Genomic DNA, 27,705 nt, shown 5'->3' on the forward strand with positions numbered 1-27,705 from the left:
GCGGGGGGGAGGAGGAAGAGGTGGATGAGGGATGCGTAAGGGGGGAGGGAGGGAGGGGAGGAGGGAGGAGGAAGGGGTGAGAGATGAGGGATGGGGTGAGGAGGGAGGAGGAGGGAGGGGGGGGAGAGGGAGAGGAAGGTGTAATTATCCACTGAAACGTAAAGTGTTTATTGAACGCCCGAAGGCTGTGTGTGTGTGTGTGTGTGTGTGTGTGTGTGTGTGTGTGTGTGTGTGTGTGTGTGTGTGTGTGTGTGTCTTACTACTTTGGATTAGGTTAAGGTGGAAATCAAACTAATTTAATAAAAACTTAAGAGTTTACAATATATAAAATTATTTGGTATACAGACAGACAGACAGACAGACTCGTCACTGATCAGTAACCTTCAGGAGAGAGAGAGAGAGAGTAGTAGTAGTGAACAATTACTGATCATGTTCAACAATCAAAACGCCCCCCTGTTATGATGGTATTTCCTGTTCACATTATAGACATATAATTTATAATAATTTCATTGGTAATTGCCTTTGTATGTCTCTCTACACGACTTGACCAATGACATTTCTTCTTGATCGTAATTATAATTCTCAGTGGCCAATAGGATCCTTGTACTTATTAAGCGGGGTCGTACATGATAGTTCAAGGTTGGGTAAAGGATTCACGAATTAGTGTAAGTGATAATTTTGTCTCGTAACTGGTGCTAACTGAATTTATCTAGTTAAAGTGTGTGTGTGTGTGTGTGTGTGTGTGTGTGTGTGTGTGTGTGTGTGTGTGTGTGTGTGTGTGTCATCTTAGATTTGCCCCGCGAGAGAGCTAGTTTATTAGGCAGCCCTCTTACATCCTGTGCAAGGTGAAGCACAAAAGCGTTTACAGCGCCCAACAGGGAAGCAAGCGTAGTTCATGCTGGCCTCGTGACTCATGCATTAAGGACGTAAAGGCCTGAAGGGTCATGGGTTTTGTCAGCAAGTTACATAATGTGACAGGCGTTAAGTGTGGGGGGAGGATTGGCAGTCTTCATCTGTTTATGGCAAAATGTGGCAGGTCCCTAATAATGTCAGGTGCCAGGCCTGTCACTAGGAGGAGGGATATCTGGTCAGGGAGGGACGAGGTGTTGGTGACGGCTGGGGACCTGTAGGAGGAGGTCATAGGGCAAGTGAGGATGCCGTCACCGGTTACTGCGTCACAGTGGTGCAGTGTGGTACTTCTGCGGTGTTTGAGGTGTGTCCAGTGTTCGTCGAATGCTTCTCGTTGTGTGGCGTGTATGGGATGGTTGAGGGAGAGGGCGAGGGTGGCTTCAGTGTCCTCTTTTTGTGTCGCTTCTTTGGTAAGACGATCAACAGTGTCACAGGCAGCTTTTCGTATGTGTGACGGGATCCAGATAAACTTGACACGGATGTCATCTGTTTGCTCTTGCCCGGCGACGGCTCGGGTATCTTGGGCGGCGGCGGCGGCGGGGAGGGGGGGGGCATTTGAGCCTCACTATCACAGAAGTGCTGTCACTCATAATGAGGTTCTGGCGATGAGTACGGGTATTGAATGAGCCTTCAGTGACGCCCGCGAGGATGGCTATGCTCTCAGTGTCAGTGGAGGAGGCCCAATCATGGAAGGTGATTTTCCTGCGAGCTTGGCGTTCAGGGATCCACACTGCTACTCCAGCGCCGCCCATTGTCAACAGACCCATCACAGTAGACAAGGAGAGGAGGGCAGGAGGTCGTGAGAGAGGAGGCGGCATCGTCAATCTGCTCGAGGCAACTAAGTTTGAGTACATGTCACAGTTGTGTGGATTTACGACCAGGGAAGGTGTGGACGACCACGTCAACACTTGGGGAAGTCCATGACGGTAGAGGCGGAAGAGTGTACTCGGGGGAGATGATAACGTAGGTCGCAGGATGTGAGCAGCAGTGTGGCCAGGCCAGTGTGGTGTGGTCAGGCCAGTGTGGTGTGGTCAGGCCAGTGTGTGACCCACTTTATATCGAGGTGGAAGGTCAGGTGAGGTGATTGCCAGTGCACGTCCACCAGCATGAGTGAAGGCGTACTGGGTCAAGGTATAGAGGCCGACATACCTGTTTTTACCATGACCTGAGCGACCTACAGCTGTACCTCATGAGAACTCAGTCATGAAGTCTCGTATATGATGAGTAGTGAAGATATTAAGAATCTGACTTAATTATAACACACACACACACACACACACACACACACACTTACTCGAAATTCTACCATAACTAGCACGTTCACACCAGTTGGAAGACAAAATTAACACTGAGACTCTACTTTAACTTGGTCTCCTAACTGGTACTGAGTGTCTCGCGTCATTGACCTTTCTCTTCAAAGTTTACGAGGGAACATTGGCCACCTTAAGAGCTAAGACCAGATCAATAAATACGGTCCCAATATGTTAAAACCAAGTGGGGAGGGGGAGCGGGTGTGTGTGTGTGTGATTTCATGGGAACATTTTATACACGTGGAATCTGTTGCGGTGTTTGGGTTGATAGAGTGTTTTGGTCGTGGGCTGGGTGTAGGTCGTGCCGTGGTGGGCTGGGTGTAGGTCGTGCCGTGGTGGGCTGGGTGTAGGTCGTGCCGTGGTGGGCTGGGTGTAGGTCGTGCCGTCTGATTCAGATTTCAGATTTGCCCCGCGAGAGGGCTAGTTTATTGGGCACCTCCTTACATCCTGTGCATTGCGAAGCGCAAAAGAGTTTACAGCGCCCAACAGGGAAGCACTTGGGGTTCATGCTGGCCTTTGTGACTCATGCATTAAGGACGCAAGTGCCTGAACGGCCATGGGTTTTGTCAGCAAATTACATATAGTGACAGGAGGATAAGTGTGGAAGAGGGAAAGTTCCCGGTGCACTTCATATATTTACGAGAGTGTGGCAGGTCCCTTATAATGCCAAGTGGCAGACATTTACAATACAATATTGAAGGACATACATTTTAATATGATTGTGATGGTGTGTGCGTCGGTTACAGCATCGAGGGGGAACATAAGAACATAAGAAAATAAGGAGTCTGCAATAGGCCGGTTGGCCTGTGCATGGCAGCTCCTGTCGAGAGTTACTACCACTCACTATCATCCATGAATCTATCTAGCCTCCTTTTGAAACTTTCCAGCGTTCCAGCACTTACTACAAAGTTGCTAAGCTTGTTCCACTCGTCCACCACCCTATTTGTGAACCAGTTCCTTCCTATCTCCCTCCTAAACCTAAACTTATCCAACTTAAATCCGTTGCTCCGAGTTTTATCCTGCTCGGATATTATAAGAACTTTATCTATAGCCCCTTTATTGATTCCTTTCACCCACTTAAATACTTCTATCATATCTCCCCGCACTCTTCGTCTTTCTAGGGAATGCAAGTTAAGTTTCTTTAACCTATCCTGATATGGAAGGTTTCTAAGTCCCGGAATCATTTTCGTCATTCTTCGCTGCATCGACTCTAGTGAATTGATATCCATTCTATAATAAGGGCACCAGAACTGAACCGCATAATCGAGGTGCGGCCTGACTAGCGCAAGATATAGTTGCAATAAGACTCCTGCACTCTTATTACTTACACTTCTAGATATAAAACCCAATACTCTGTTTGCCTTATTTCGAACATTAACGCACTGTTTTTGTTTTCTAGGCCGTAGTTTCGGGCTTACAAGTACCCCTAGGTCTCTTTCACAAGTCGACTTCTCTAGGTTGATGTTGTTAAGGCTGTATACATTGACAGTATTTGTTCTTCAAATATTAAGTACGCTGCACTTGCTGGTGTTGAATTTCATTTGCCATTTTTCAGACCACCCCTGCAGTTTATTTAGATCCTCCTGTAATGCATTTGCATCCTGCCTTGGATTATTCTGCCGCCCTATTTTGGTGTCATCCGCAAACTTGCTTATATCACTGCTGATCCCAGTATCTAGATCGTTTATGGGGATTATGAACAAGAGTGGTCCTAGTACTGACCCCTGGGGAACCCCACTGGTTACACGGCCCCACTCAGATTTAACACCATCTACGCTGACCCTCTGCGTTCTATCGGTGAGCCATGATTTTATCCAATTTAAAACTTTCCCCTCGATACCATGAGCCTTAATTTGTCTCAGAAGCCTCTGATGCGGTACTCTGTCAAATGCTTTGCTAAAGTCTAAGTAAATAACATCGTAATTTTCGTCATTATCTACTACCTCGAAGACTTTCCTAAAAAAACGTTAGCAGATTTGTTAGACAAGATTTTCCCTTTGTAAACCCATGTTGAGAGTCGTAGATTAATTTGCTTTTCTCTAGATGCGATCGGATGCTATCTGCTATAATTGATTCAAGAAATTTCCCCACTACTGACGTCAAACTGATCGGCCGTAATTTGACACTGATGCTCTGTGTCCCTTTTTGAAGTCAAGAGGTTGGTAGGGAACATCCTTCTTGACGTAGATACGTAGTCCACCTGCATGGCCTCGTTGTGGGCCATCGGCGGGGAGAACAGGAGAGGAGAGGCTCTCAACGCATGTGTAGCCACTGAGTGCATAGGTACCAGCAGCGCACCGCGTTTTTTTTTTCAAGGTAAAGAGCGTCGACACCTGCAACGTAGGCGTAGGGTTTGAGGGCAGCAAACTTGTATTGTAAGTCATTGACGTGCCAGGTGAGTACTTGCTTCTCCCCAAACTTGCAGATGAGGTCAGGTGATGATCAGAGAGAGCCGAGAGGGTCATTGCGTTGAGCGCTTCTTGATATGTGGAGCAGGGGGAATAATCTTGCACACCCTTTTCTGCACTTTTTTTAGGGTACTTCCGTTGTGTGGCATGCAGGGAGGAAGACCAGGTAGGGGAAGTATGGGAAGTATGAATGTTGAGTAAGCATTGAGGAGCTCGGGCGCGGGAACTCCGAGGGATTTGAGACGACGGAGGAGGTAGAGACGAAAGCTGGAAGATTTGACGCCGAAGAGTTTGGTGGAGTTCACAGCCTGGAGAGTATTGGGGCCCAAAGTAATGGAGGGGGGGGGGACATTGGTGGAGGAAAGTTTGATATGCATAACCATGGTCTTGGTATGGTTGATGGTGACATGGTTTTGTGTGTGTGTGTGTGTGTGTGTAATGTAGCCAGGTTCGTCTCCCATTGTTTCAACACTGTCAACTGCCTCTGTGTCTTGTGTTGTCAGCATATTCTATTTCCTCACTGTCAGTCTTCTGTGTTTCTGTATTGTCTGCATCTTGCGTTTCTCTACCGTCAGCTTCTTTCGTGCAACTAATACATTGTTCCGACTCCCGACGGTCCTGAGAAAAAACCGGGACACACATGGGGGGTCACTATGGCACTGTATGAAAAGAAAGTGATTGTTTTTCATGTTGTTGGTGTGTTTTACAGCGGGTTATAATAACAGTGCCACAGAGAAGACTGTGATGGAAGGTGGTCATGCGATATTCTCCTAGCCGTTGACACGACCAGAAAATGGTGACATAGACATTCCAACCCCAAAGAATCCCAGTTAAAAACATTCCCAATTTTGCCAAATGGTAACTTAAATCAGGAAGTCATAGTTCAAACAGGGCGTGAGAGGTGACTTACCTCTTGTACAAAGTTAAGGAGCAAGATGGAGCCCCGCGCCAAGGACTCGGCCCTCTCCTCTGCCGCCCACACCACCGCCCGCCCACACCAGCCACTTAGGGGTGGTGGTGCGGGTGGCCAGCAGCCCCAGGGCGGGACAGGTGGCTCAGTGGGCGGCGTGATAAGTGGCCCAGTGGGCGGCGTGATAGGTGCCCCAGTAGGCGGTGTGATAGGTGGTGTGATAGGTGTCCCAGTGAGCGGCGCGTTGCAGTACGGCAGCGGGTATGGTTGGCGGAGCTCGGGTGAGCGAGGGCCAAGCCAGGGACCCAGGTTGTCAGGGGGCGGGTTCCTCACCAGGACCCGTCTGGTCACCAACTTGGCCAAGGGCGTCAGCATGGGCCCCCTCAACCGCCAGCCGGAGCCCAAGCCCAAGGAGCCAGACCATGATGAAGCCTTCGTCGAGGAGTCCGGCATCAAACTCTTCGAGTCGCGAACCCAACCAACCGACGACGATGATGACGACGACGACGACGACGACGATGAGGACGACGATGTTGTTGATGATGATGACGGCGAGGATGATCCACTGTACGAGCTGGACGTACTGGACGACACCATCGTCGAGGAAGGCGAAGATGAAGAAGAGGAAGAAGGAAAAGTGGAAGAAGAGAAAAAAAAAGAGGAGGCGAAGGCCAGAGAAACTGAAGACCCGGCTGAGGCAAGTCAACAGCAGCAACAGCACCCCCAACAACAGCAGCAGCAACAACAGCAGCTGCAGCAGCAACAAGGGGGTGATGGCCCACCCTCGACCATCACACTGTCGCAGGAAAGTCTGGGCAAGACAATCCGTAGCAGCAGCAGCGTGAGCAGCGGCAGCAGCAGCGGCAATAACAGCTGCAGCAATATGAACACCGCCAACAACCTCATCACCAAGACCAACGGCAGCGTCGGCAGCAGCATCAGCAGCGGCATCAGCGGGGGGCCGGGGGTGGCTGCCGGCACCAAGAGGGACTCCTGCAGCAGTAGTAGCGGGAGCTCCAGGGACTCCGGCATGAGTGAGGGCTGGGGTGGGGGCGAGCCTCTTATCCGTGGCCGCCCACACCGCCTCTCCTTGCCCTCCACCTCACGCCCACGCCACCAGTTCACTATCCGTCGGGTGGCAGAGGCTGAGGCGCCCCCCGCTCGTAGAAACAACGACTACATCGACAGAAGCATCGCAGAGCGCCGCAGCCCCGAGACTACGTCCTTGACCCGCACCTCCCACCAACCGGTGTGGTTCAAGCGACACACGGTAAGTGCCTTGTTTACCTCCAGTTACTGTACGTGAAGATTTTCCCAGCTACACCACTGTAGTCTCCACCTGTACATCACTGTAGTCTCCACCTGTACACCACTGTAGCCACCTGTACACCACTGTAGCCACCTGTACACCACTGTAGTCACCACCTGTACACCACTGTAGTCACCACCTGTACACCACTGTAGTCAAGACCTTTGATCCTCAGTATATAGGTCAGGAAACGGTGAGAACCGTCAAGTGTTATCAGTGAGCTTCCCGAGAGGTGATGCAGCGCCGCCGGAGAAGACCGATATGTATTACCTGTGTACTGAGATGATTAACACACACACACATACACATGGTACTTGAGTGGTTGAATACTACTACTACTAGTACTACTACGTGGCCTGCAGCCCCCAATAGCCATACCTTCGCCACCATTTTATTACCTTAATATTAAGTCTCCTAATACATAAGTAGCAGATCTATGCGGCATTCAGTGACTGTAGCCTCATAGTCATTATCTGCAACTGTTGTCGGCTTTGGGGCCGATGCTCTCGTTCTCCTGAGGCAGAGCAAAGCCGACCGAAGGAGAGAGAAGGACAGTCGACATCTCATCCAGGCTGTAACATAACTTCTGGGCTGCTGCTTCTGTTCGGATAGCACCTCCGCGAGTCTGGCGTAGAGGCATCTTGCACTTGGTCCTATCCCACTACTATTACTACTATTTCTATTATCATTACATTACTACTACATTACGACTACCATTACATAACCACTACCTACTAATTACCACTTTTATCACGCCCCAGTACTGTACGATGTTAGAAAAGTACAGTAATGTGAACACAATCGCCATTCATATATTTTTTTAAAGCTGACGACACGATCCAAACTAAACAACTCAAGTCTGTCTTCATCAACTTTGGCCAATACTTGATGGACAGACATTGGGCAGATCAAAGTATGGTGACAATAGATCGATTTCTTTGTTATCCATAGAGGAGAAAATCATTTGGTTATAAATAAATTCTCAAAGTGACAAAGTTCCCTAAGTATGGGATGAGAACGGGCGATTTTCGTTTTCTATGATGTACTATTATGGACGTCATAAACCTATTATAGAAAACGGTTGCAGCACTAACTAAGACAATCTTGTGGTGCTCTTGGTTAACGTGTCACTACTGTAATACGTTTTTTTCTCTGTGGTCGTTCATCGATTACAGTAACAGTAGAGTAAGCTTGAGAACCAGTAAGCTTGACATAGTACAGAAATATTGTGATTTCTTCCCACTCACACTTCCCATTCGCACAAGTCCCTCTCATCCGTTACCTCCTCCTCCCCCTCTTCTACCCTTCGTCATTCTTCCCCTCCGCCACTCTCCTTTTCTACCCTTCCTCGATTCCTCCACCACCTTCATCTTTCCTCCTTCTCCAACCCTTTCCTCCTTCTCCAACCCTTTCCTCCTTCTCCATCCCTTTCCTCCCCCACCCTTCTCCCTCCTCTACCCGTCTCATCCTCCTCCTCCGCCCCTCCTACTCCCCTTCACTGCCAGAGAAAACACGTGTGGATGTTGCCACCCTGAGCCTGTGCCAAGAACTGCTTCCTGGGTCCACCAGCTGTGTGGTGGTGGTGGTTGGGTGGTATGGTGGTATTGGTGTAGTGGTGGTGGGTTGATGGTGATGTGGTGTTGATGGTGATGGGGTCATGGTAATTGTGTTGCTGGTGGTGTGGTAGTGATGGTTATGTGATGGTGGTGAGGTGTTGGTGGTGTGGTGTGATGGTTGTAGTGGTGGTGTTTTGGTATATTTGTGGTGATGGCGGTGGTGCGGTGGTACAGAGGAGGAGGCATCAGTTGAAACCCACCTGGCCAAACCACCTGGGTTACCCCCTTTCTGGCGTCCACCACCTCCCCTCCCCTAACACCTCATCTCTCCCCCCCCCTCTCTCCCTCCGTCCCTCCCTCCCTCCACCCACCCACCCCACCCACCCACCCACACCCACCCACCCACCCACCCTTCCCCTCCACCTGTCACCACCCACCTCCTTCCCCTTCCACCTGTCCACCACCCTCTTCCCTCCACCTGTCACCACACACCCTCCCTTTCCCTCCTGTCCACCACACACCCTCCCTTTCCCTCCACCTGTCACCACCCACCCTCCCTTTCCCTCCACCTGTCACCACCCACCCTCCCTTTCCCTCCACCTGTCACCACACCCCTCCCTTTTCCTCCACCTGTCCACCACCCCACCCTCCTTCCCCTCCCACCTGTAGAACATCCTCTCTCTCTCTCTCTCTCTCTCTCTCTCTCTCTCTCTCTCTCTCTCTCTCTCTCTCTCTCTCTCTCTCTCTCTCTCTCTCTCTCAAAACCTGTATATGCACAACAATTCCTCACCTTCTCCCATTCCTTCCCACACACACACACACACACACACACACACACACACACACACACACACACACACACACTGAACTCTTCATTACCTTTAAGAAGTTTGAACCATCTTTAATTAAGTCTCCTTTAATTACCATTCATATAGGGTTGTTTACGTTGATGTGTGTGTGTGTGAGAGAGAGAGAGAGAGAGAGAGAGAGAGATCATTAACGCTCTCCTCACGTTAGTCCTGATCAGCTGATTTCATAACGGCACCACAGTCTTTGTTTACATTGTGTTGGGTGATACTGAGTGCTGAAGGCCGCGGTGTTGTGGTCGTCGCCAGAAACACATACACAAGCTCACCTTAATTTACCTAAAGATTAACCACCTTAACGCTATTTGAGGGGTGGTTAGGTTAGGGTGGTTAGGTTAGGTTAGGTTAGGGTGGTTAGGTTAGGTTAGGTTAATCTTTAGGTGGCATACTCTGGGGTGGAGATTCTTCAGGTGATCCGACAAATCTTCTTCAGGTAATTATACAGTATTTATTGGTCGTCTTTTAATAAAACTACAACATTCTTAACGACTCAACCATAACAGTATTATGTTTTGTGCTCAGTTTGGATCACCTGAATTATAGCTCGTCAAATTATCATACAGAACGAACATAAGGAAATACTTCACACACAGAGGCTGGTAGACCTATGGTAATACTTGACACACAGAGGCTGGTAGACCTATGGAAATACTTCACACACAGAGGCTGGTAGACCTATGGTAATACGTGACACACAGAGGCTGGTAGACCTATGGAAATACTTGACACACAGAGGCTGGTAGACCTATGGTAATACTTCACACACAGAGGCTGGTAGACCTATGGAAATAATTGACACAGAGGCTGGTAGACCTATGGAAATACTTGACACAGAGGGCTGTTGGGCCTATGGTAATGCTTCACACACAGAGGCTGGTAGACTGGTAATACTTCACACACAGAGGCTGGTAGACCTATGGAAATACTTGACACAGAGAGGCTGGTAGACCTATGGAAATACTTCACACACACAGAGGCTGGTAGACCTGGCAAATACTTCACACAAATAGGCTGGTAGACCTATGGAAATACTTCACACACATAGGCTGTTAGACCTATGGAAATACTTCACACACACAGAGGCTGGTAGACCTGGCAAATACTTCACACACAGAGGCTGAGTAGACCTGGCAGGAAATACTTGACACACAGAGGCTGGTAGACCTATGGAAATACTTCACACACACACAGAGACTGGGTAGACCTATGGAAATACTTCACACATGACTGGTAGACCTAGCCGATATTTCACACACACAAGAGCTGGTAGACCTATGGAAATACTTCACACAAATAGGCTGGTAGACCTATGGAAATACTTGACACACAGAGGCTGGTAGATCTGGAAATACTTCACACACACAGAGGCTGGTAGACCTATGAAATACTTCACACACAGAGGCTGGTAGACCTATGGAAATATGACATGAGTAGACCTATGGAAATACTTGACACAGAGGCTGGTAGACCTATGGAAATACTTCACACACAGGAGGCTGGTAGACCTGGTAATACTTCACACACAGAGGCTGGTAGACCTGTGGAAATACTTCACACACAGAGGCTGTGAGTGAGCCTATGGAAATACTTCACACACAGAGGCTGGTAGACCTATGGAAATACTTCACACACACAGAGGCTGGTAGACCTATGGAAATACTTGACACACAGAGGCTGGTAGACCTATGGTAATACGTGACACACAGAGGCTAGTAGACCTATGGAAATACTTCACACACAGAGGCTGGTAGACCCTATGGTAATACATGACACACACAGGCTAGTAGACCTATGGAAATACTTCACACACAGAGGCTGGTAGACCTATGGAAATACTTCACACACACACAGAGGCTGGTAGACCTATGGAAATACTTCACACACACACAGAGGCTGGTAGACCTATGGAAATACTTCACACACAGAGGCTGGTAGACCTATGGAAATACTTCACACACAGAGGCTGGTAGACCTATGGAAATACTTCACACAGAGGCTGGTAGACCTATGGAAATACTTCACACACAGAGGCTGGTAGACCTATGGTAATGCTTGACACACAGGGCTGGTGGGCCTATGGTGTACTTCACACACAGAGGCTGGTAGACCTATGGAAATACTTCACACACACACAGAGGCTGGTAGACCTATGGAAATACTTCACACACAGAGGCTGGTAGACCTATGGAAATACTTCACACACAGAGGCTGGTAGACCTATGGAAATACTTCACACAGAGGCTGGTAGACCTATGGAAATACTTCACACACAGAGGCTGGTAGACCTATGGAACGATCTACCAGTCGAAGCTGTGGAATCGAGAACACAGGCAATTTAGGTGAAGCCAGGTCAATGGGTGCTAGGGTGGTTAAGTTCGATGGGGTGTGTGTGTAAAAAAGAGAGAGAGATACGAGGAGGGATACAAAGAGAGAGATAGAGAGAAAGAGCTACAAGGAGAGATAGAGAGAAAGATATACGGAGAGAGATAGAGATACAGAGAGAGAGATACAAAAGAGAGAGATAGAGATACAAGGAGAGATAGAGAGAGAGATACGAAGAGAGAGAGAGACATACAGAGAGAGATACGAAGAGAAAGAGAGATACAAAAGAGAGAGATAGAGATACAAAAGAGAAAGATAGATACAAAGAGAGAGACATACAGAGAGAGATACGAAGAGAAAGAGAGATACAAAAGAGAGAGATAGAGCTACAAGGAGAGATAGAGAGAGAGATACGAAGAGAGAGAGAGAGAGAGAGAAGCACCAGGTAAAGGAGGGGGGGGGGGGGTTAACATATGCACACTGAACGAGGGATATTCCCCCTTTAAGCACGCCAAGGTCAGGTTTCTCCCCTAAATGAGAGTCATTCACCTTCAACTGGACTCTATAGCTTATGGGTTGGTGCTTAAGAGTGGGCGATTAGTTTCCTCCTTCTTCCTCCTCTTCCCTTTCTTCCTCTTCCTCCTCTTTTTTCTCTTCCCCTTCATTTTTATCCTCCTCTTCCTCTCCGTCCTCCTCCTCCTTTTCTTCATCCTTATCCTCTTCCCCTTTTTCCTCCTCCTCCTCCTGTTCCTTTTCTTCATTCTTCTCTTCCTCCTCTTCCCCTTCATTCTTCTCCTCTTCTTCCCCTTTATCTCTTCCTCCCTTTCTTCATTCTCCTCTGATTCTTCCTCTTTATCTTCCTCTTCCACTTCCTCTTCCTCTGATTTTTCATTCTTCCCCTTCTTCCTCCTCTTCCTCTTAATCCTTCTCCTCCTCTTCGTCTTTTTTAGATACCGTGAATGTGTCCAGTAAAAGGTCAGAGTGAGTGGTGGGAGTGAGGGAGAGAGGGTGAAGGAGTGAGGGAGAGAGGGTGAAGGAGTGAGGGAGAGAGGGTGAAGGAGTGAAGGGGGAGGGAGTGTGAGAGTGAGAGGAGAGGGAGGAGGTGAAGAGGAGAGAGAGAGGAGTGAGAGGAGGAGGGAGAGAGGGTGAAGGTGAAGGAGAGGAGAAGGGTGAAGGAGGGAGGGAGGAGAGAGGGAGAGAGGGTGAAGGAGGGAGGAGAGGAGGGAGGAGGGGGTGAAGGAGGGAGGGAGAGGGGTGAAGGAGGGAGGAGAGAGGGTGAAGGAGGGAGGGAGAGAGGAATGAAGGAGGGAGGGAGGGAGGAGGGGAGAGAGGGTGAAGGAGGGAGGAGAGAGAGGGTGAAGGAGAGGAATGAAGGAGGAGGAGAGGGTGAAGGAGGGGAGGAGAGGGTGAAGGAGGGAGGTGAAGGAGGTGAAGGAGGGTGAGGGAGGAGAGAGGGTGAAGGAGGGAGGGAGAGAGGGTGAAGGAGGAGGGGGAGGGTGTGAAGGAGAGGAGGGAAGGAGGGGAGGGAGAGGTGAAGGTGGAGGGTGAGGAGAGAGGGTGAGGGTGAGGAGAGGAGGGAGGGAGGGTGAAGGAGGGGGGACTGAGGGGTGAAAAAGGACTGGTGAGGAGGGATTAAGGGTGAAGGTGTGTGAGTCAGGGGGTGAGAGTGGGAGTGAGGGTGGGAGGCAGAGGGTGAGGGAGGCACAGGGGCCAGCATCTCCTGCCTCTGTCCACACCAGCTATATTTACCTCGTGTGGGGGACGGTGTGGGGAGGCTTCTCTTTGTCTGTGGGGGACAGTGGGGGGTGTGGGGAGGGTCCTTTGTCTGTGGGGGACGGTGGGGTGTGGGAATTAAATGTCTTTGGACGGGGTTTGAGGTGATGAGTGAAGGTGTGTGGGGGTGGTGTGAGGGGCGGGCAGGGGGGTGTGGGTATAGTGAGGGGACCGGTAGCATGGAGGGTGTGGGTGGTGGGGGGAGGGGGCGGCAGGGAGGTGTGGGTATAGTGGGGGACCGGGGGAGGGTGTGGAGGTGTGGGTGGGGGGGGAGGGGCGGCAAGGGGTGTGGGTATAGTGTGGGGACTGGCAGCATGGAGGTGTGGGTGTGGAGGGGCAGAGGAGGTGTGGGTATAGTAGAGTGGATGCAGTGAACCATCTCTCACCATAACTTTATAAATACAGTATAACAACAAGTACCAAGTATCGTCATCAGCCTATTGTTTATTACGCCATTCTTGTATATCTTAACACTATATACGGGTGGTGTTGTTGGACGAGTGTGTGGCAGTGACTGTAGCTATTAGGGTGGGGGGGGGAGGGATGGTGACTATCGACCCCGGACCTAGAAAGATCACCTGAAGATTAGACACCCCAGCGTATTTCACCTAATGATAAACACCCTGACCTAACTTAACCTAACCTTGCCTAATCCAACCTAACCTAACCTCACCTCACCTCCCAGACAGACAGACAGACAGATATGGTAACTCTTGACATAAATTAAGTTAAATAAATCACTAGAGAGTTATTAATAAGTGTTGAACATAATAGCAAATAATTACTCCATAAGACAGAGCTAAAAGTACATTCTTCGTCACCCAAAGTATTCAGAGAATTTTGTTGGCCATTTTAGACTAGAATACGTAACTTGTTGTTGTTGTTGTTGTTGTTGTTGGTGGTGGTGGTGGTGGTGGTGGTGGTGGTGGTGGTGGTGGTTTATGTTCCTCCTCAGCTGCCAAGGTTATTAATCACAATAGACAACCCCACAACAGCTATCGTAATGTAGAGATGCATTGTTGTTCTTATTGTTGTTGTTCTTATTGTTGTTTTTGTTATTGTTGTTGTTCTTATTGTTGACTTTTTATTGTTGTTGTTATTGATGTTGTTTTAAGGTATTGGTGGTTGAGTCTGGCAGGGTCATTACGCCCCTCCACCCACGTGTTAATGACTCACTGTAACTAACACCTCCAGCACAGTGCCCAGCTGAGAGCCATGTTACAGCTCTGAGTGTGGGAGGTGTGTGGGTGTGGGGAGAGAGGTGTGGGTGTGGGGAGAGGATGTGTGGGTGTGGGGTGTGGGAGAGGGTTTGAATTGAATTGAATTGAATTGAAACAGTTTATTTAGCCAAAAAGCACAGCTACAGAGTGGATAATAATAACAATATTAACATGGCTGACCAAGTTGAGAACCTGAGCTCTCTTTTAGGCACCTAATATATACTATACATTTATCTCAAGGAAGTATTATGTAACATTTAGTATCATCTGCAATAGTACACATAGCATGGTGGTAATAAGATGCTGAAGGAGTGTGGCACTTCACAGGCCGGTCAGGGGGTGTGGTAGCAGTGGTAGTGGTTGCGGCGCCAGACTGTACGGCACCACCACCAGGCAGTTGCTACCCTCCCTCACTCACTCACTCCTGCCCCCCCCCTTCCTCCCTATCTACTACTGCTGCCTCTCCCCTTCACTCTCTCTCCTATCGGTTCTACGTAAAATAAGAATAAGAATGATTTTGGTTGACATTATTATTATTATTATTATTATTATTATTATTATTGTTATTATTATTATTATTATTATTATTGTCATTATTATTATTATTATTATTATTATTATTATTATTATTGTCATTATTATTATTATTATTATTATTATTATTATTATTATTATTATTATTGTCATTATTATTATTATTATTATTATTATTATTATTATTAATCATCGGCGCTTGTTTCCTCGAATCTCTCTCTTTCTCTCTGCGTTAGAAGCTTTTATTTCTAGTGCCTCCGGATAGTGCCTGGGCCAGGGCCAGCTCTCACTCCTCTCAATCCCTCCCTCCCTTCCTCCCTCTCTCCCTCCCTCTGGCTGCCATTCTCCCAACCAGTGTCACCAAACATGCTTACTTTGTCCAAACTTTCACACAAATTAAGCTGACTATATATCAGCTTTCACGGTGATTAAGCTGAGGCCATTGATTTCCTAAGGTTGTTGAGAGAGAGAGAGAGAGAGAGAGAGAGAGAGAGAGAGAGAGAGAGATGTCTTTACACACACACACACACACACACACACACACACACACACACACACACACACACACACACACACACACACACACACACACACACACACACGGGGGTTGTTTGTTTAAGAGATGATCAAGACTCAGGATGTATTGAGTAAAGGGAACGTACCGGTATATAAGATAACATTAATAATTCTGAGATTAGGTTAGGTTAGGTTAGCTTTAGGTTAGATTACGTTAGGTTAAGTTAGATTACGTTCGGTTAGGTTAGGTTAGTGTTAGGTTTGGTTAGCTTTAGGTTAGGTTAGCTTTAGGTTAGATTAAGTTAGGTTAGGTTAGTGTTAGTTTTGGTTAGCTTTAGGTTAGGTTAGCTTTAGGTTAGATTAAGTTAGGTTAGTGTTAGGTTTGGTTAGCTTTAGGTTAGGTTAGCTTTAGGTTAGATTAAGTTAGGTTAGGTTAGTGTTAGGTTTGGTTAGCTTTAGGTTAGCTTAGCTTTAGGTTAGATTAAGTTAGGTTAGGTTAGTGTTAGGTTTGGTTAGGGTGTCTCATTGCCAGGCGATCTTTGTATTCATTGTTCATACTAACTTCCTCCTCCTCCTCCTCCCTCAGTACACCTGCCCTCCTCCTCCCTCAAGTACACCTGCCCTCCCTCCTGCCTCAGTACACCTGCCTCCCTCCTCCCTGCACCTGCCCTCCCTCCCCTCCCCTCCTCCCTCCCCCTCAGTACACCTGCCCTCCTCCTCCTCAGTACACCTGCCCTCGCTCCTCCCTCAGTACACCTGCCCTCCCTCCTCCTCAGTACACCTGCCCTCCTCCTCCTTCGTACACCTGCCCTCCCCCCTCCTTCAGTACACCTGCCCTCCCTCCTCCCCTCAACCTGCCCTCCTCCTCCCTCAGTACCTGCTCTCCCTCCTCCTTAGTACACCTGCCCTCCCTCCTCCCTCCCAGTACACCTGCCCCTCGCTCCTCCTCCAGTACTGCCCTCGCTCCTCCTCAGTACACCTGCCCTCGTACACCTGCCCTCCCCTCCTCCCTCAGTACACCTGCCCTCCCTCCTCCCTCCAGTTTACCTGCCCTCCCTCCCCTCCCTCCAAGTACACCTGCCCTCCTCCCTGCCCTCCCTCCCTCCTCCCTCCAGTACACCTGCCCTCCCTCTCCTCCCTTCAGTACCTGTCCTCCACCTGCCCTCCCTCCTCCTTCTACACCTGTACACCTGCCCTCCCTCCTGCCTTAGTTTTCACACATTCGAGAAAATAAACCCTTACTCTATTAGACTCACTCTCCTGTTCCCTCCACACTCCTTCCCTCATTCCCTCCCTGCCCTCCATACTCCCTCCTTCACACCCCGTCCTTCACTCCCTCGCGGCCCTTCCTGCTCCCTCAACGTGGCATCAATACCCACATGTTTACACGGATCAGTGGTCGCCACCCACCCTGGGAGTCACCCCATTCCCCGATGGTCACACCGCCTGCAGGAGACCTCGGCAGTCCTATCACGTGTTGGCTCAGGTGTCTGTGTAAATAAACCCCAGTCCTACCGGTCCCCAGTCCTAATAGACCCCAGTCCTAGAAGCCCCCAGTCGTAGCAGACCCCAGTCCTAATAGGTCCTAACCTTATCTTACCAACCTAACCTAACCTAACCCAGACATTAGAATTAGACCCCCAAGCTTACATGAACACATTTATAGACAAAATTCCGTGGACACATTAGTTAAGACAGATATCTTCTTTAGGGTGACGTGTGATGGCCATGTTACACTCAGTTATTGTTATGTTATTGTCACGTAATTTATAACGAACAGAAACATTTACTATAAAACAATCCAGGGTCACCACACTCATTAAATATACTGGACAAGTTATGGAAATAAAAGTACTGATGGGAAAAATCATGGAAAACTAGAAAAACAAAATTTCCCCTCCACAGATCAACGTGTTCTGTGTGTGTGTGTGTGTGTGTGTGTGTGTGTGTGTGTGTGTGTGTGACAGCACAGGAAAATGTTGTCTTTCTCAGTGCTGGAGTTTAATGACAATTTTCCTGATGACTTAATTGTTGTTTTGTTACAGCACCAACTGCATAGTACTGTAATACATAATATAGTACTGCACCCTTACTGTAATCTGTAGTGCTTCAGTTAGACTTGAAATCTTTGGCTGCATTAGTAAGTTCGCATAGAAACCTTTTAAGTGATCTCGAATTGTGTGTGTGTGTGTGTGTGTGTGTGTGTGTGTGTGTGTGTGTGTGTGTGTGTGTGTGTGTGTGTGTGTGTGTGTGTGTGTGTGTGTGTGTGTGTGTGTCCAGCTGGTGTGCAGGTGGGCTACTCAGTGCCACCTGCCAACTCTTGACACCCTCCTCAAGACTTACTCTGTAAACACAACTTCTCACTAGATCCTTGACGACACGCTGAAGGTGCCACGGTGTTTAGTGTTGGGTTGTTTACTCCCTGACACGTCCCTTGAGCCCTGAACCTGTACTGACTGTATTTAATATATAGTACCTCTAACCTAACCTAACCTAACCTAACCTAACCTAACCTATCCTAACATAACCTAACCTAACGTAACCTAACCTAACCTAACCTTACACTAACTTAACACTAACCTAACCTAACCTAACCTAACACTAACTTAACACTAACCTAACCTAACCTAACCTAGCCTAGCCTAACCTAACTTAAGTGTGCTATTGGCATAAATTGAGTGCGATTCAGGTGTTAATATGAGTGTTATTAACGTTAACTTGAGTGAGATACAGGTGTTAATTTGAGTGAGATACAGGTGTTAATTTGAGTGTTACTAATAATAACTCGGGTGTGTTAGTGGTAGTATTGTTAAATCATAAGGCACAGTAACCTTACGTACGGCCCAGCCAAGCCTAATTTAGCATCGTGACATTTAATAGTCTATATAATTTAACATGGTAGGGCAGTGTATAATTTAACATGGCAGGGCAGTGTATCGGTATAATTTAACATGGTAGAGCAGTGTATCGGTATAATTTAACATGGTAGGTCAGTGTATAATTTAACATCGCAGGACAGTGTATCATTTAACATGGCAGGACAGTGCAGCGAAGAATGACGAAAATGATTCCGGGACTTAGAAACCTTCCATATCAGGATAGGTTAAAGAAACTTAACTTGCATTCCCTAGAAAGACGAAGAGTGCGGGGAGATATGATAGAAGTATTTAAGTGGGTGAAAGGAATCAATAAAGGGGATATAGATAAAGTTCTTATAATATCCGAGCAGGATAGGACTCGGAGCAACGGATTTAAGTTGGATAAGTTTAGGTTTAGGAGGGAGATAGGAAGGAACTGGTTCACAAATAGGGTGGTAGACGAGTGGAACAAGCTTAGCAACTTTGTAGTAAGTGCTGGAACGCTGTAAAGTTTTAAAGGGAGGCTAGATAGATTCATGGATGATAGAGAGTGGTCGTAACTCTCGACAGGAGCTGTCATGCACAGGCCAACCGGCCTGTTGCAGACTCCTTATTTTCTTATGTTCTTAGCATAACCTTGAGCCCTGAACCTGTACTGACTGTATTTAATATACCGTACAGTACCTCTAACCTAACCTAACGTAACCTAACCTAGCCTAACCTAACCCTTTGAGGATGATGGCTTAACCCTTCAGGTCTCAAAGGGTTAACAGTGGTGGAGTTACTTTTAAAAATGTGTGTGTACAGTATGGGGGGGGAGGGGGGACAATTAATTAACTTTAATTAACAAGTTAACTTTTAAAATACGAAGTTAGCGTAATTTACTCGAAATGTTATCAAATTAATCGATTAACTCAGATTAATTATCGATTAACTTCCTAGAGAGAGAGAGAGAGAGAGAGAGAGAGAGAGAGAGAGAGAGAGAGACCACGAGGGGTTAGTTTATATAAGCATCTTTCCCGGAAGTAAAGAAATGTGTGTGTGTGTGTCGTCACTTTTTCCACTAAGTCTCACTGTGGTCTGATGACACACACACACACACACACACACACACACACACACACACACACACACACACACACACACTTCCGTCCCAGGTAATTTTCTTCACCCATTTACTGAGAAATAAGTAACAGCAGCAAATAATAATCATCAGATGTGAGAAAGAGGAAATCAACTTGTTGAATAGTGTCAGCTCCAGTCTACGTCAGCTGTCAGTCGCCGTCAGCTGTCAGTCGTTGTAGGTGGCCAGGCAACGTGTTGAATGTTCCCTGTCTGTGAGTGTTGGTCAGTGGGAAACACAGGTGAGAGCGAGAGAGGGAAAGAGAGAGAGAGAGAGAGAGAGAGAGAGAGAGAGAGAGAGTACACCTTGACACTGGGTTCTACACCTCGTTAACTTAGGGTGTGGTTGTTGTGTTGGTGATGACTTCCACACCTTTTAAAATCACTCCCATATGTGGCACCAGAAGCCGGCCAGGGTGTGACACGAGGGCCAACCATTATTATTATTATTGTTATTATTATTATTATTATTATTATTATTATTATTATTATTATTGCTGTTGTTATTATTAGTATTTTCTTATTATTGTTATTATATATATATATATATATATATATATATATATATATATATATATATATATATATATATATATATATATATATATATATATATATATGTGTGTGTGTGTGTGTGTGTGTGTGTGTGTGTGTGTGAGGTGCAGTGTTTTTGGCACAGTAATGCACAACAGTTTGCCCGACTTAAGTAGCTATTATTATCGTACCTGTGGGTGATGATATGTACACCTTCCTCCAACACTCACATGTATATTAGTGAGTGTGTATGTCGTGCAGGTGTGTGGTGCATGTGTGTAGTACAGGTGTGTAATGCAGGTGTGTAATGCAGGTGCGTAGTGCAGGTGTGTGGTTCAGGAGGTGTGTTGAACAGGAGGTGCGTAGTGCAGGTGCGTAATGCAGGTGTGTAGTGCAGGTGTGTGGTGGCAGCGCAGCAGGTCACCACCAACACACACGCGAGGTCCCTGTAGCCTCTCACAAAAGCGGCCTCCAGCGTATCAACACCAATGGGAGGAACCTTGTTTGTATCCCTCTATTAGTAGTGTGTGTGTGTGTGTGTGTGTTTGGTAGGTTCTGGCTTGGGTGCGGCAATGCTACAACACAAACACACACACACACACCTGGCTCCTGTTGACTTGCTCTCCCTCGACAATAGTGTTTACCTCATGCCACAGTTCCTTGTATAAAGGTGGCGGTAAATCGTGTGGGTGTTGTCATAAAGGTGGGTCTGTTTCCTCCCTCCTTGCATCAGGCCACAGTGTGAGTGTTCGCTAATTAAACATCAAACCCAAGCCGTCGACACACCGGGGCACTGCGACGAGAGAGCCAGCCGTACCAGACAACATGGCGGCTTATTGATTCTGACTCGCATACCACTGCCTTACATAAACCTTTTTCTTTATTCTGCCAGATGAAAAATGTTGACCGTATTTAATATTGTTGAGATTATGGAGATTATATGATATTGATGGGAGTAATGTTATCACTCGTGGGTAGTATCTCTTGCCCAGCCTCTCTTGTGACATCATCAGGGCTGCCAACCTAATTGTTTTGGTAAAATGACTCTCCATCGCCTTGAAGAACGGATTTGTTGTCAGATCGCGATTCACACCAGAAGAACAAATGGTGCCGGGTGATATTACTACAAGAGAGATTGAATACGAAGGTGGTGGAGGGAGGTTGTAGTTGATATTGGTGGGGGTGTGTGGCAGTTGTGGGAGGAGGGAGCGGGCGAGCGCTGCACCTCACACAAGGGGGGGGGCAATCGCTCCCCTGGGCTGTGCTCGTACTGCAACCTTGGTGTTCACTCTTGTGCTGGACGATGTGACAGATCTGGTCACGTTATAAGTGGTAGGAGAGTGATGGCCGTGCATCGTGTGTGTGGGAGAGGTGGTTGTTGTGGGTGGGCGAACGTGAGGCGGCAGTGGTGGTGGCAGTAACGAGGGAAGGTTGCCAGCCATATTATCAGTCAGCTGGACGCCAGGACAGTGTGCAGACCTCAGCATAACACCTTCCTTCCCTCCCACACCACGACAAAGTCATCATATATCTTTCTCTCACTCTCATGTGTAATGATGTAAATATTTCTGTTCCAGTTGAAATAATTCTCTTTGGCGTCTCTGTTAAGCAGACATGTAAAGTGACAAACGACCCGAGACTAGAATATGCAGCCTCAAAAACTCTCTCTATACAAACACCCCAAAAATGGTGACTTAAGGCAAACTTGGAAAGATTGATTAAGTCAGAGGCCGGTGAGAACCAGTAAACGTGATGGCGTCGGGAAGGTACGCGATCGGTCGGTTTTTCGTCACGACAGCCCAGTCAGAACCCGAGCATGGCAAGTCGGGCCGAGGAAAACATGGAGGGTCGAAGAGGGTCAAGAAGTATGGCAAGCCGCTGTCCTACCCGGAGCCGACCATACAGGAGGAGACGTCACCCAACGACCCTGAGGTGACTATATGATGCTTCCTAGCACAGTCCCCCACCATTCCTCACCACAATCCTCACCACAGTCCCCACCAGTCCCCATCACCGTCGTCCCACCATCACTAGTCCCCACCACAGTCCCCACAAGAGTTATCACAGTCCCCACAAGAGTTATCACAGTCCCCACCAGAGTTATCACAGTCCCCACCACAGTCCTCACCAGAGTTATCACAGTCCCCACAAAGTCCCTACCACAGTCCTCACCAAAGTTATCACAGTCCTCACCAGAGTTATCACAGTCCTCACCAAAGTTATCACGGTCCCCATCACCGCCCCACCACCACAGTCCTCACCAGAGTTATCACAGTCCTCACCAAAGTTATCACGGTCCCCATCACCGCCCCACCACCACAGTCCCCACCACAGTCCTCACCAAAGTTATCACAGTCCTCACCGGAGTTATCACACAGTCCTCACCAGGTCAGCTCACCGCTGTCCCCACTCGATTTCTCAGACGTTCCCAAGATTTATATTTCTCGTAAGGGAAGATGTCAAGTAAACACTGAGACTCTACCTTAACTAGATACGTTCACTTAGCACCAGTTAGGAGACAAAATTACCATAGTGAATCTCTTCGTTACTATTCTATGTGTTTAGTTTATCTGAAGGAGTTTGGTACTCTAAGTCACTAAACAAACTATCTATACAAAATAATGTTGAGGCAATATGACACAATAGACGAAGGATTTTGACAACCCTACCGAGACAACAGGAGTCACAGTGTTCATTCTGAAATTCATCGATCACCCCGAGTACAGATAGTTTTTTGGGTGTATATTTGAATCTTCATTTATGACAAATATTCATCCTTTGTGAATCTTGACTCTTAATATTTTTTTTTTCTTTTTCGGGAAATATTTATAATAATTTTTTTACAGATGTGTATTATGGTTTGAAGTCAATATTCCTCGTCGCTGTCTGAAAGTTTTATTATATACTTTAACTGATGACTAGACCCCCCCCAGCTTATATCACCTGAAGATTGACCACCCTAATGTTGTCTGGGGGTTTAGGTTAGGTTTGGTTAGTTTAGGTTAGGTTAATCTTAAAGGGATTTCATTACATAAACTCCAACTTTTGAAGGATGATATTTACAGAGTCGTGTACACACACACAGGTGACTGACGCAGTTGAAGTATTATAATGACCTGAACAATACTCCATAATAATAATACTTTTTATAATGAATTGAATTAAAGTAGTTACCTCTCTCTCTCTCTCTCTCTCTCTCTCTCTCTCTCTCTCTCTCTCTCTCTCTCTCTCTCTCTCTCTCTCTCTCTCTCTCTCTCTCTCTCTCTCTCTCTCTCTCTCTCTCTCTCTCTCTCTCTCTCTCTCTCTCTCTCTCTCTCCTACCTGTACGCCTCACACCACCTGCATAAAAGATATATTTTCGTCGACTATATTTTGTGGTGTGTGTGTGTGTGTGTGTGTGTGTGTGTGTGTGTGTGTGTGTGTGTGTCAGTAGCATCACGCCACACTCTTAAACACACTGCCAAGTAAGATTAGGTTAGATTAGTGTTTAGTCAGATTTATTTATGTTAGGTAATTAAAGTATTTGCTCTGGTCTGATTAGGTTAGATTAGGTTAGTGGCTGGTAAAATTAGCTCATTGTTTGGTTAGGTTAGGTTAGGTTAGGTTAGGTTAGTGGCTGGTAAAATTAGCTCATTGTTTGGTTAGGTTAGGTTAGTGTCGAGTTAGATTAGGTTTGGATGGGGCCAAGTTAAGTTAGGTTAGGATACTGTCCAGTTAAGTTGGGTTGGTGTCAGGTTAGTTTACGTTAGTGCCAAGTTAAGTTAGGTTAAATTAGCGCCAGGTTGGATTAAATTAGTGCCAAGTTAGGTAAGATAAGTGTCAAGATAGGTTAGATTAGTGTTAAGTTAGGTTAGTACCAAAGTAGATTAAGTTAGATCCAATTTAGGTTTGGTTAGGTTAGGTTAGGTCAGGTTGGGTTAGGTTAGGTAAGAATAACTAATCAAACCCTAGTAGGATGTGGTTGTCATGTGTGGCAGTCTCCCATGTGTGGCAGTCTCCCATGTGTGGCAGTCTCCCATGTGTGGCACGCTGGCACCACATGCTTGTAGAATACTCTGCGGCTTTGTGTGGCAGGAGGGTTGGGTGGTAAGGTTAGTTCACGTTGCCAGCTTGGGGGTATAGTGACGAAATATCGACTCGCCGGACATATCACCTGCACACACGTCTCTCCTCTCTCTCTCTCTCTCTCTCTCTCTCTCTCTCTCTCTCTCTCTCTCTCTCTCTCTCTCTCTCTCTCTCTCTCTCTCTCTCTCTCTCTCTCTCTCTCTGGTTCTGGAAGTTTACGTGACGTGTTGCCTTGTGTGTGGTCTGCTGTCTGCTTCATACACGTCAAACTTAACCTCCTTTGAATACCATGACTTAACCGTCTGAGTACCGTGATTTAACCCCTTTTGAGTACCATGACTTAACCCCTCGAGTAAATCAAGGGGTTTAAGTCATGGTACTCAAGGGGGTTTAAGTCATGGAACTCAAGGGGGTTTAAGTCATGGTACTCAAGGGGGTTTAAGTCATGGTACTCAAGGGTTTAAGTCGCATGGTACTCGAGGGTTTAAGTCAGCTAATTGCTCAAGGGTTTTAAGTCATGGTGCTCTCCAAGGGGTTTTAAGAGATCATGGTACTCAAGGAGGTTTAAGTCATGGTACTCAGGGAGTTAACACCGCCTTTTACACTACCTCGCCCTTCTCACCTTTCTCTTTAAAACCTTTCGTGACTGGCTATCAGGATGACCTAGTCCGCCCATCCGCTGACTCACCTCCTCCGTCCTCTGTCCCTCCCTCCGTCTCTGTCCCGTCTCCGTCTCTGCCCCCTCCTCCGTCTCTGTCCGTCCCGCCGTCTCTGTCCGTCCCTCCGTCTCCTGTCCGTCCCTCCGTCTCTGTCCCTCCTCCGTCTCTGTCCCTCCCCACTCCGTCTCTGTCCCTCCCTCCCGTCTCTGCCCCTCCCTCCGTCTCTGTCCCCTCCCTCCACGTCTGCCCCTCCTCCGTCTCTGTCCGTCCCTCCGTCTCTGTCCGTCCCTCCGTCTCTGTCCGTCCCTCCGTCTCTGCCCCTCCCTCCCGTCTCTGCCCCTCCCTCCGTCTCTGTCCGTCCCCTCCGTCTCTGCCCCTCCCTCCGTCTCTGCCCCTCCCCTCCGTCTCTGCCCTCCCCTCCGTCTCTGTCCCGTCCCCTCCGTCTCCCCTCCCTCCCGTCTCTGCCTCCCTCCGTCTCTGTCCCTCCTCCGTCCATTAAATGTTCCTGTCTCTTGATGCTCCTTTTTGTTTCCTGCGTCAGGGCTTCTCCGGGAAAAACTCCTCCACCAAGCTTGTCCTTACTCTTAGGTTGTGTGTGTGTGTGTGTGTGTGTGTGTGTGTGTGTGTGTGTGTTGTGTGTGTGTCGTCATTATTCATTAATCGTCGAGTTTAGTATTAATTAATTATTATTATTCACGAAATTGTTATATTATTTTTCACTTCGTTATATCATTATTATGCGATAAAATATATTTGATATGTTATAGAGTTAATGCGGTATATCATCAAGAGGCGAGTAAGGATGTTGGTGTTAATTTATGTTAAGATCAATGTTAACTAGTCTTAAGAATATGTAGTAGCGCCACTAACTCCCAGTATGCCTCAGCGCCACTAACTCCCAGTATGCCTCAGCGCCACTAACTCCCAGTATGCCTCAGCGCCACTAACTCCCAGTATGCCTCAGCGCCACTGACTCCCAGTATGCCTCAGCGCCACTAACTCCCAGTATGCCTCAGCGCCACCTAACTCCCATGCCTCGGCGCCACTAACTCCCAGTATGCCTCAGCGCCCACTGCTCCCAGGTATGCCTCAGCGCCACTAACTCCCAGTATGCCTCCAGCGCCACTAACTCCCAGTATGCCTCAGCGCACTAACTCCCAGTATGCCTCAGCGCCACTAACTCCCAGTATGCCTCAGCGCCACTAACTCCCAGTATGCCTCAGCGCCACTAACTCCCAGTATGCCAGCGCCACTAACTCCCAGTATACCTCAGCGCCACTAACTCCCAGTATACCTCAGCTCCACTAACTCCCCCAGTATACCTCAGCGCCACTAACTCCCAGTATACCTCAGCGCCACTAACTCCCCCAGTATACCTCAGCGCCACTAACTCCCAGTATACCTCAGCGCCACTAACTCCCAGTATACCTCAGCTCCACTAACTCCCCCAGTATACCTCAGCGCCACTAACTCCCAGTATCCCTCCGCGCCACTAACTCCCAGTATACCTCAGCGCCACTAACTCCCCAGTATGCCTTAGCGCCACCTAACTCCCCAGTATACCTCAGCGCCACTAACTCCCAGTATGCCTCAGCGCCACTAACTCCCAGTATGCCTTAGCGCCACTAACCTTCCTTAACCTACTAACCTCAATCAACCAGGTACTTTTCTACTCTAGTATGTGCAGGACGACCCCCCTACTACCGCCTAGTTCTCGCTCATGGCTAGTGTGTACTGGTTTCTACTGTGACGTCATTATTTCCTAGAACTCGCCACGTCACCACCAATCAGAGGATCCGTATTGATAATGGGGCGTATACCTTGACTTGATGACCAGCTTTCTCATTGGTTGACCTAACGTTGGAAAAAACTGGCGAACACGGTTAGGTTAGGTTAGGTTAGGTTAGGTTAGGTTAGGTTAGGTTAGGTTAGGTTAGGTTAGGTTAGGTTATGTTATGGTTAGGTTAGGTTGGGATAGGATACTGGTCTAGGAGGTTTTCTATTGCCTGGTTGTGAGTGTAGGGGTTAGGTTAGTTAGATTAGGTTTTGGTTAGATTAGGTTTTGGTTAGATTAGGTTAGGTTATAGTTAGGTTAGGTACATTCTTCTCTCTTCATTTACCGTATTGTTGTTATGTGTGTGTGTGTGTGTGTGTGTGTGTGTGTGTGTCCTGCCTTAAGTTTATCTTGTGTAACTTCCGCTCACCAGTCTCTTCTTGGGGTCCAGCTGATGGTACTGTTGATGTACTCGCTATTGTTTACTGTTCTCGCTGTTGTTTACTGTTGTTCTCGCTGTTGTTTACTGTTGTTCTCGCTATTGTTTACTGTTCTCGCTGTTGTTTACTGTTCTCGCTGTTGTTTACTGTTGTTCTTGCTATTGTTTACTGTTCTCGCTGTTGTTTACTGTTCTCGCTGTTGTTTACTGTTCTCGCTGTTGTTTACTGTTGTTCTCGCTGTTGTTTACTGTTCTCGCTATTGTTTACTGTTGATCTCGCTATTATTTACTGTTCTCGCTATTGTTTACTGTTCTCGCTGTTGTTTACTGTTGTTCTCGCTATTGTTTGCTGTTGTTCTTGCTATTTTTTACTGTTGATCTCGCTATTGTTTTCTGTTCTCGCTATTGTTTACTGTTCTCGCTATTGTTTACTGTTCTCGCTATTGTTTACTTGATCTCGCTATTGTTTACTGTTGATCTCGCTATTATTTACTGTTCTCGCTATTGTTTACTCAAGTCCTCGCTACTGAAACGATAACAGGGCAACTATAGATTCAATGTTGGTTTCGAGTATATAAATTGTATCACGAGAATTTGTATTGGACTGAAAAAACCCGAAGA

General features: G+C 47.4%; 1 protein-coding gene across 5 annotated transcripts in view; it reads left to right on the forward strand.

Moving 5' to 3' along the window:
• LOC121876850 overlaps nt 1-27,705 on the forward strand; it is a 242,024-nt gene that overhangs the window by 64,225 nt on the left and 150,094 nt on the right. For 4 of the 5 annotated variants that reach the window (XM_042382312.1, XM_042382314.1, XM_042382313.1 and 1 more), the window contains one exon: nt 5,337-6,807. The exons of the other annotated variant lie outside the window; for it this stretch is intronic. In XM_042382312.1, the coding sequence (XP_042238246.1) occupies nt 5,563-6,807 (1,245 nt within the window). In that variant the 5' untranslated portion in view covers nt 5,337-5,562. Of the gene's footprint in view, nt 1-5,336; nt 6,808-27,705 lie in introns of those variants that run through there. 5 annotated transcript variants of the gene reach the window in all.

The sequence above is a fragment of the Homarus americanus genome, unplaced genomic scaffold (assembly GCF_018991925.1).
Source record: "Homarus americanus isolate GMGI-L3 unplaced genomic scaffold, GMGI_Hamer_2.0 scaffold50281, whole genome shotgun sequence".
Taxonomy (NCBI): domain Eukaryota; kingdom Metazoa; phylum Arthropoda; class Malacostraca; order Decapoda; family Nephropidae; genus Homarus; species Homarus americanus.